This window comes from Zootermopsis nevadensis, unplaced genomic scaffold, assembly GCF_977971745.1.
Source record: "Zootermopsis nevadensis isolate Lab colony 2312 unplaced genomic scaffold, Znev_1.0 Znev_ptg000007l, whole genome shotgun sequence".
Classification (NCBI taxonomy): domain Eukaryota; kingdom Metazoa; phylum Arthropoda; class Insecta; order Blattodea; family Termopsidae; genus Zootermopsis; species Zootermopsis nevadensis.
Window position 1 is genome coordinate 6,615,419 of NW_028259139.1, and position 10,515 is coordinate 6,625,933.

The 10,515-nt window shown below is 35.0% G+C and overlaps 1 protein-coding gene across 2 annotated transcripts; it reads left to right on the plus strand.

Annotated features, from left to right (window-relative positions):
* The first annotated feature begins 51 nt into the window (after positions 1-51).
* LOC110832475 (sodium-independent sulfate anion transporter) lies at positions 52-9,985 on the plus strand. 2 transcript variants are annotated; one of them, XM_022069512.2, is made up of 13 exons: positions 52-294; positions 507-596; positions 1,917-2,122; positions 2,591-2,786; positions 3,549-3,772; positions 4,474-4,651; positions 5,291-5,455; positions 5,913-6,074; positions 6,476-6,616; positions 6,933-7,078; positions 8,308-8,481; positions 9,194-9,347; positions 9,447-9,985. In XM_022069512.2, exons 3-13 carry the CDS (start codon positions 1,937-1,939, stop codon positions 9,617-9,619), a joined length of 1,899 nt encoding a protein of 632 aa, XP_021925204.1. In that variant the 5' UTR covers positions 52-294; positions 507-596; positions 1,917-1,936; the 3' UTR covers positions 9,620-9,985. The 2 variants fall into 2 exon arrangements, with proteins under 2 accessions (XP_021925204.1, XP_021925203.1); XM_022069511.2 differs by lacking the exons at positions 52-294; positions 507-596 and adding an exon at positions 603-1,709.
* The last annotated feature ends 530 nt before the right edge of the window (positions 9,986-10,515 follow it).

The following is a 10,515-nucleotide window of genomic DNA, read 5'->3' on the forward strand; positions in this document are numbered from 1 at the left end:
GGGCTGTACATTGTATGCATCTTCTCAATGGCAAGATAAGAAATGCAGCAGTTCTGAGTACAGTGCTTATGGTTGTATAGTTATAGTTGGCTTAATGGCCTTTGAAAGAAGGTAAAGACAAATCTCACCAGTGGCACATTCTTCAGAGCTTGTAGTCATGCAACACACCCAGTGCCTCTTCTGCCAAAATATTCCATTTTTTGTCTTGTGCTAAGCCTATTCCTCCACCACTCTAAGATGTTGGGTACCTATTTGGTGACCAGTTTCATCTCATGTATGGAGCATTCAGTGACTGTGAGTTTGCACATTACAATGATCATACTGCGTCTTAAAAATCCACTGTTGATGACATTTCTGTGAAAGGAAGGAAACTGTTCCAGATTTTAAAATCAAGTGTAATAAGTGTGTACATTAGGTTTTATTCTCTAAGTAGCATTCTAATGATAAGAAGATTACTCAGTGAAACAGTCATAAATATTAATGCTAAATATGATTACTTGATACAGAAATACTTTGGTGATTGCATGTAGTGGAAGACCGACTTCACCAAGGGGAGGACAGATTCAGTTAAGAGGAAGGTGGAAAATAGTAGAGAAGTAAGTACCACATTCAATGAGATGTCAAAACTTGTGTACTTGTAATTGTGCTTGGAAAATGTGGAAAGATATTGTGACGTAGGTCGGTACGCCCTTTAATTTGTCAACCCTGATTTATTCACGTTAAATTAAATCAGTTACAGATGTCTACACTTACAGGAAACTCTCTACTATTGCAACAGTGTCTGAGTCTCTGCTCTCGACGCACGCGCGCACACACACTTGCACTGTCCTTCTAGCCTATCTGGTCCCCCGAGCTTGGCCCTCTTCACATACGCAAACACGTCGGCCCGTAGCACCCCACCGGACACACACTGACCCATCAGCCGCCACGGTCCACGAACCCGGTGCTCTCGACACGCAGCCTCCGGCTCTCAGCACCCCCACTGGACACACGCTGGCTCCTCGGCCGCCACGGTCCATAAACCCGGTGCTGTCACTCGCAGCCGACCTGTCCTTACTCAACGCCACACCAGACCGCTCGTTGGCTCCACTCACTCGACTCACGTCGCTCCTGCCGCTTATCGCTTGCCACCGCTGTCCGCAACAGCTTATCGCTTCCAACTCTCACGCACTCGGGCAGGCGACCTTTTTATAATCGCCGGCCCAGATGTAGAAGCTTCGAGGCCAGGAAGTCTGGAAAGTTCGCTTCCTGGAAGTTACGACTACTAGAAGGTTTCCCTTTGGTAGCTTTTACCATCCCTCGGGAGGCGAATACGGCGTGTAGAACTTTCGGTAGCGGCCACACGTACAGTCCTCAACCGCTAGCCAGGGAGGGGAATCCGACGGCCCTTCCCCTCCAGCGCTAGCCTTCGGGACTTAAGACGACACGTCACAATATATTTTTGCATATTTTTGCAGTTGCTTGTCAAGTTCAGTGGTCTGCCTTATGATGGTCTGTACATGAAATTACTAAAAGCTGTATTCCATTGGTGCATTCATTATGTTTATAAAATCTTCTTGGGCCAGTAGCCGTGTCATTTGTTTAAACTCTGCTGACATTAACATACTGAATGTTTAACAAGTCATTTCCTGGTAATGGAAATAATTGCTGTTTATTTTGAGAATCATACAAAACCAAATATTCCAAATTCGGAATTATTGAATGTTGAGGTAAGCTATGCATATTAATTACCACTGTGCTTTAAAGGATTAATACTCCTTTATATATTTTTATTCTTGATTTATATTTGTTTGCATTATTTGCAGATAAAATTTATGAATTCTCATTTCATCTCTCCTATGAATGTATTAAATATTTTTCGTTAATGCTGACAATGATTGATACTTTCTTTATTGCAATTTCACTGTCATGTATAGGTGACAGAAGTTACTTGGAAATGAAAAATAAATCTCTTTTGATAAGAATTAAGGGCAGATTTTTTCGTCATGTTAACATCCTCAACTGGCTGCCACGATACACCAAGGAAGATGGGATTGGGGATATAATTGCAGGAATAACAGTTGGACTCACAATGATGCCACAGAGTATTGCTTATGCATCATTAGCTGGTCTTAGTCCACAGGTAAGAGTTAGTGCTGATTTTGTACTAAAACTCAAATACCTTTTTAAACGATTAACCATGTTATACTGTAATTATTAGAGCATAGGGGATGGCTTCCACACTGTAAAAGTTTTGCCAGTAATATTACTAGAGGTAACTGCGTATTCTAGTGCAAGGAGCATTGCAGTTACTCCTGTAAGAGGAACATTTCTTGTATACATATATTTTTTCTAAGGGGGATTCATTGCATAGGTTAAGTTTTCTTTACACCTCTGTACATAATTTTCAAAATATAAATAAATAAATCTTATTTAGAGTGTTTTCTCCTTCAGTATGCCATTTGGGAGAAATGATGGGATGTGCAGTCAGAAGGATTTTGGCCAATATATTTTTGGATTATTACCATCATCATTTTATCATTATTTTATTGTTATCACCATTAGTATTGTTTTTATTGTTCTTGTTGTAACTGTCTTGCTGTTTTTGCAGTTTGGACTGTATTCAGCATTCTTTGGAAGTTACTTGTATGTTGTGTTTGGAACAATTAAAGAAGTCTCTATTGGTCCAACTGCAGTGATGTCATTGTTAACATATGAATTTGTGCATGACCTTGGTATAGAATATATGGTATTATTGACATTTTTAAGTGGCTGTGTTGAGCTTGTTATGGGCTTACTCAATTTAGGTAAGTAATGAATAAAAGAAAATGAATTTGTACTGTAGATCTATTACAAGGTATTAAAATATTTTGTTCCTCCTTAGAAGGGTATTAAAATTGCAACATGGGTAAGACAATCTATAAGTGGTCAACAGAAACTTTCAAGGATGGCTCTTGAGTAATGATTATGGAGCCCTTCACTGTGAGTCATTTTTTTATTAGTACACAGTAGGTTAGTGATTTTATTTCAATAGCCATCATCATCAGATACATGAAAGACAACACGTGTCATTGCATTATTCTTGTTTTGCTAGAACACGAACTGTCCACATTAAATGTATTTTACAAAAGGGTGCTGATGAGAATGCTTGGTACTTGGAGAAAGTAATAGGATAATAAAGTTAATTGTGTGTAATGAGCTTCATAATTTGTGTACTTTGACAAATATCATTACAATAATCAAATGAAGGCAAATGATCTGGACAGGACAGGGTATCTTCTTCCTCAGATTACCATATTTGCCAAAGATATATTTAACAAAATTATTTCCCATTTTTTCATGAAGTTTCTTCACTAATATGTTTAATACCCTATACATACTGTACTCTGCACGTGCTGTGTGCCAAACTTTAACTTCTATCATTCATTTCATTATTACTATCTTTTTAAATTAATGTGTGGTGCATATGAATGTTTATACAAATGTGCGCACACATATTCCATAAGCTGACTATGTAAATGTGCAGTAGACAAATCCCATTAATGTAGTATTTCTTTCTGTTGGCACAGGATTTTTAATTGATTTCATCTCTACACCAGTTACATCTGGATTTACATCTGCCTACTCTATTATCATCATTGTATCACAACTGAAGTCACTTTTTGGTCTACGCAAATTCAAGACAAAAGGTTTTATTGACAATATCAGCAAACTCGTGACCCATTTGCATGAGACCAAGATTTGGGATACTGTCTTGGGAATTTCCTGTATTATATTTCTGCTTATTCTCAGGGTCAGTTTGGTATTAATTGTTATTTAATAAACTTTGTACCTCTGATCCTTGGAAGTCTTAAAAGCCCCCAGTCTTGTGGATAAAGTGTAAGAATAAGGTATTTTGTACATATAATTTAATATTCTTGGCACAAATGTAACATAAATAAATGTTAAGGATTTCTTACTGAGAATAATGACCATAATTTTCTCAAAAGTGTATCAAATCAACATGCCACCATGTTTCATAAAAAGTCAGTAACTTTAAACACCCTTATGAGTGTTAAGACACACAGTTCACACACAGCTAAATTAGATGGCATAACAATTGACATAAAAATTAACATTCATTGTCTACATAATATTTTCTTAACTTAATTTAAAATTCCTTACTCAGGATATTTAAACAAACTTTTAATTTGTATGGCTGCTATGTTATTACTGGTAGAGCTAGGAACAAAACTTATCATTCAGAGGGATGTCCTTGCCGAACTTCTTCAGAAGTTATCGGAGGTAACTGAATTAGGAAACAGGATAATACACAGTATACATTTTGGAAATAATATTTTTATCTTGACAATCTAAAGGGTAATTTGACTTCAAATTGTGACATTACAAAATAACCTTCTCTTTTATTACCTTAGTTTGTCTTTATAAAACATTCAGAATACTAAAGTAATGCTTTGTGATAATTTTTGTTTCTGTCTTCATATTTGTTTACAGAAAGTGAAAGATATTCGTGTGGGATATCCTGGAGAAAGAAATTTAAGTAAACATCAACAGAAGATAAAGAAAAGTCTCTGGTTTATCTCCATTTCTCGTAACACAATTATAGTGCTTATCTCAGCTCTCCTTGCATTTTGCTTTGAAATGGTTGGTCCTTCCCCGTTCATTTTATCAGGTATAATGAAGGCATGCCTACAATTTACCTCTTTCTGATTTTTGTAAATATTGTTAGTACCCAGTACTAACGGTAACCATTATAGGGTAGAAATATCAATGTTTGTCTTTAAGAAGAAAGTACCCATGTAATAATAACAGTGACACTTTTATTTTTCATAACTATAAATAAGACAAATTACAAAATATGATAATTTTATTCAGTGAAATATGAATAAATATAAAGTTATCATTAATGTATAAGAACTCAGATTTCATGAAAGATATACATCACTTTTAACATTCTGTTTTTGAAGTAAAATTGAACTTTATGAAATATTTGAGTGGTTTCATGGAAAATTACAATGCAATTTATTTATACAAAGTTGTGTAAATGTGTGTGAAAGAATTTTATGTAATAATTATGAACACATTTTTCATCGTTTCACTAATTCCATGAAGGTAGCTCAAGAAATAATTTGAAGAAATAAAGGTAAAATCTTCATAAGAATATGGATGATAGATTCTCTAAGGACATAAAAGATGTCACTCACCATGGTTACGCATTACTAAAACACTGGTATCCAAATAACACGTGGATTACAAACTTTAAATATTTTAGATGTTTTGATACTTACCTTTGGTCTTTACATATGTTTAGGTACCATTGAGTCAGGCCTTCCACCATTTAGTCTGCCATTTTTTTCAATTCAAGAGAACAACACTACAGTGACCTTTCCTGAGATGTGTTTGGAACTTGGTTTAGGTATCATAGTGATTCCTGTGGTTGCCATACTGGCTAATGTGGCAATAGCAAAAGCTTTTGGTAAGTACTGTTATATGATTATTTGACAAGTCAATGTATTTATCTGTGTTTTTAATTTGTTTTTGTGCAATGTAACACTTTCTGTTATGGTTACTGATTTTAAAGTACAATGACTCATCAGAAACTGCATATAGACAGAACTGTTGAACATTTATAAAGAAATGACAATTTACAGTTGTTGTAGTCAATTTAAATATAATAACAGTGACTAAGGACACCAAGTAATAGACAAGAATTATCATGTTACCGAATTCTGACACTTGCAGATCTATTGGTTCATGCTCATTGAAATCTGCATAGAATGGAGGAAGTCCTCTTATATCTGGTAGCTTTATTTTTAACTTGGAAAACACTGTGTTAAATCATTAAGAAACTTCCCAACACTGATACATATCACTGAAGACCACGTCTAAGTGATATTAAAATAAAAGTTGTACATTTTTTGTGAATTATTCAGTTACTGGACCATCACTGGATGCAACCCAAGAAATGCTGACTCTAGGTGTCTGCAATATGTTTGGGTCATGTGTGCGCTCTATGCCAACATGTGGAGCATTCACAAGGAGTGCAGTGAGCAATGCCAGTGGAGCCAGAACTCCTATGGTGGGCCTCTATTCAGGTTAGCACTAATCAAACATTACGGAAAGCAAAACTTTACCTCCTATACAAAACATGGATTTAGTAACAAGTCTCAAAATTACTTTTTTTAGTTCATCTTTAATTTTTCAAATTATAATTTTATTCTTGAAGGCATTGTCTTGAACATGGAGCATTTTCTTCTTACAGCTCATCTCGGTAATTTAATATGTCAAATCAGTAAGATACTGAAAGCCTCTGATTCAAAATTCAGTTTGATGACTTGTGCCATGTACACACTTTTCATGCCTTCTTACTTTGCTTATAAGCACTGGTACTTCATGCATCATGAAAGCCCCATCCAGTTTTGTAAGAAAGAATGACATTAACTTTCCTATGTGCTCAGACTTTTACTTCTTACTAAAGATGTCTTATTTTCTCCAGGAACCCTGATTGTGTTAGCACTCAGCTTACTGACCCCATATTTCTACTATATTCCACGTTCTACGCTAGCAGCTGTACTCATTTCTGCAGTTGCTTTTATGATAGACTGGAAGATCTTGAAGACTTTATGGAGATGTAACAGTAAGTAAACAAGAAAAGGAAAATTATGATTCAGGAAAATTCATGCAAATTAAAATCATGGAAAGACATCCATAATGATCTTCCTGACCCTATAATCAAATTCTGATTTCATTTTACAAACAAATAATAAAAATTAGTGAATAAAATGTCAAAATAAGAATGAACTTTTAACTTGCCTTATTTTTTATATTTTGGATGTTAATTTCTTATCAAAAATTTGTAAGTATGATTCTTCTCTTCTGCACATCTGAGCGTTAAACTGATGTATTATGTTACACTTCTAATCAGTGAACATTTATTATGTTTATGCTTGTAGAGAGAGATCTGTTTCTGATGGTGCTAACTTTTATGTCATGCCTGCTTCTTGGAGTTGAGGTTGGCTTATTAATAGGGGTCATCACTAATATGATTTTTCTGCTGTACCTGTGGGCTCGACCAACAATCAACATCATTACATGCAAGGTTAGAAAATGTGAGATTTTAAATTCTCACAGCAATGAAGATGTCAACTGTGAGTCTTCTGGGTTGTAATCCTATATGGACATGCAGGTTGATACCAACATTTCAGAGAAACATACTGTCTCTATCCTCAAGGCAGAAGAGGGAGGCAGTATGTTTCTCAGAAATATTTATATCTACCTACCTGAGAAGACCAACATGGACAAGGTTAGAAAATGTTTCAGCTATAAACGTAATTGTTCCATCTACCTGCCAACTTCCACACTATGGATTATCTAAGTATTACCTATTCCAAGATACAGTAATTGTCATATAAACTCTTAAAGTTAGATAAATAAATTTAGTCTGATATTTTCTTACTCTTTTTAGTGCTGACATACAGTCTAATAGAACATCGTTTCTTTCAGAACACATTCCAGATTAAATGTGAGTCTCCTGGTAGCAAATTCTTATGTTTCTCCCTTTGAACTGATTTTGGTGTGACAATAGATTTTGATGGTAAAAATAGAAAATGAAGAAATTACTTCTTTCATGCATATATGTGTCAAAGACCCATTAAACTAGAAAAAAGAGAAAGAGCTCAAACTATGTTTAGTCCAGTGCTTGTAAAACATTAACTGTATTTTTATCAGAACAACAGAACATCAATCTTTGTAGGCAGCTTAACGTTTTAGCTTCCTGCATTATGGATTAACACACAAAATGCAAAAATCTTAGGAGGAAGAAGTAGAAGTTGGTGTTTACATATACATCATCCTTGTATGCACATACATAAAGTCAATTTGCACCATAGATATTACACTCTTATGTTACTTTTCTCTTGCTGTGGGATTTTTAAAATCATAAAAAGATCAATGAGATGGGCAGGTCGTGCAGTACGCATGGATGGGACAAGAGGTGTTCACCAGGTATTGGTTGGGAAGCCTGAGGGGAAAAGACCGCTGGGGAGACCTAGACACAATGGGAGGATAATGCCAGGCGGGATCTATAGGAGATAGGAGTTGAAGGAGACTGGATTTTGTTGGCTGAGGACAGGGTCCAGTGGAGGGCTTTGGTTAATTTGGTGATGAACCTTCGGATTCGGTAAGCCATCTAGTTAATTAGTTAGTTAAAAAGATATGTAATATATTACTTTATTGATTTGCTAGAACAGTATTGTCTAAATATACATTGTATTTTAATTAACTTGTAACTCACCTCTACTTTAATCACTCATATGTTTATGTCTGCAGACTCCTGCTGGCAGTAAATATGCAATGCTTATCCCAGACATCGGGATCATGTATCCAGCAGTGCACTATTTCTGTAGAACAGTAAACAAGGCAGGAATGATCCAGGGGAATAGTTCCCTGCCAGTTGTTATTAATTGCACATACATCAAGGGATTGGACTACACCACAGCTTTGGTAATATCCCAGTGTCACAAACAGGAAAATGTCTTGAGTATGTTTCAATAATATACTCAAAAATATTTTAATGTATGCATATGAAGACAGACATAAACTTTTAATAAGTAATGGAAAAATTGTTCTTGTGGATTGTGACACCATGTATTCTTGTAGGTATTACCGGCATTATGGAAGAACATGTCACCTCCATCTTCAGGGAGATTCCTCCAAATTGTTGCCGATGCCCTCTAAGACTACCTCACAAGCAAGGGTCATGGTCCAAATTTTTATCACCATGAAAACTTACTTCTTTACAACATTTACAGTACTGTTTATAGTCCTATTTAAATTCTGAGAAATGTCTCCATGATTATTGAAATGTGCTGTATGATTTTAATACTTCAGATAAGTTTAAATTTAACTAAGAAATCAGAAACAATTTTGGTTGAAAGCCTTATGTGGATGATAATATCAAAGACCCCACTTTTTGAAATTAGTGTTCAAAGATGGTAATGCTTAGTCCCCAAATAACAGACCAACATAAAATATTTTTTTTGAATATCTGTTGTTTTTGGAAGTTTAGTATGTTGTCCCACAGTGGTTCCAAATTGTATACTTATTTGGATCATAATATTTAAAAAAATCATATCTCTGGAGAAAGATATGCTTTACTGTCTTTACATTGTAAAATGAATGACATAATTTTGCAACATTGCTTTTCTTTTACCAGGCATTTAAGGTGATTTATGGGATGTTTCAAAAAAGACAGCAGCCGCTGATTCTTATTAATGTTCTACCAGAAATTAGATTGATGCTCCAAACTACAGATGGCAAGACGATACCTTGCTGTGAAACAGAGGAAGAAATTATGGAAGTTCTCTTTGGTAAGACAAACTGAAAACTTGTAATATATTACGCATATCACATTATGAAATATATATATATATATATATATTTATATGCAACTGTTTGTCTTATTGCAGGTGAAACACTGAATTTAGAAAGAACAGAGACAATGCCACTCATAGAAAAAGAAATCCAAGAGCCTACAGTTACAATTGAAGATGAACCCGGCTTGAGAGATGATCTCAGATTGGACTTTCTAAAGTCAAAAGAGTCATCTGTTAAAGAATGTGCAAGAGATAAAGAACATTAATCTGTATCTGTATAAAATAAAGTGTTCTCAGTATGAATAAATTCAGGTGTAACATCAACAGATTAAAAATGTACTAGAGACACTAGAATATGGTTCTTACACTTTAACAGTTCAAATATTTGTTATTTGTGGTTTGATTTGCATATGTTTTAGTAACTGGACAGAGCCAGGTTCTGTGGACTGTTAAAGCAATTATTACATAGGTAGAGTGACTTATTTACTTCAAATATCAGTCCTTCAACGTACACACAAATGTGTTGCATTTGGTTAAAATATCTTACTGAAAAGATGTACATACTCTGTTAATGAATTGAAAATATTTTTGTGAAAAAGATATACAGTAAAAAAAATAATTATTTTGTGATACATACTGATGCTGAGATATGTGTACCATGAACTACCCATGTTACTAAATTGTGAGGTCTATAGTTGCAATAACTTCCTGGGGCTAGCTTTTTCTAAGGAACCTGATTAAGTAGGTGCCCCTTACCTTTTCAGTTGAAGACATAAACAGATCCAGTTTCCAAAAAGTGTTCTTTCAATACCAGACGATGGACAAAGACCATGAAAAGATAAATAGATGGCAACACGACTTCTTCGGCTGAAAGACGTGATGGGCAAACATGAGTGGGCCCATAAGGTGTATTTCCCTTTGCTGTAGAGCAAGGAACACCTAAAACACAACATTTGTTTTATCACAGTATAGAATGAGCAATACATGTAAATATAAAGACAAAATACATTTAAAAACTTCACATTAAAGGATGCAGAACAGACTGCTGCCAGCTTAAAAGTGTAGAATTTGCACTGAAATATAACAATATCCCAAATTATTTAGATTGTATGACAATCAATGAAACCTTAAATACGTGAAAGGTCGAATACTCGGTTTCCGG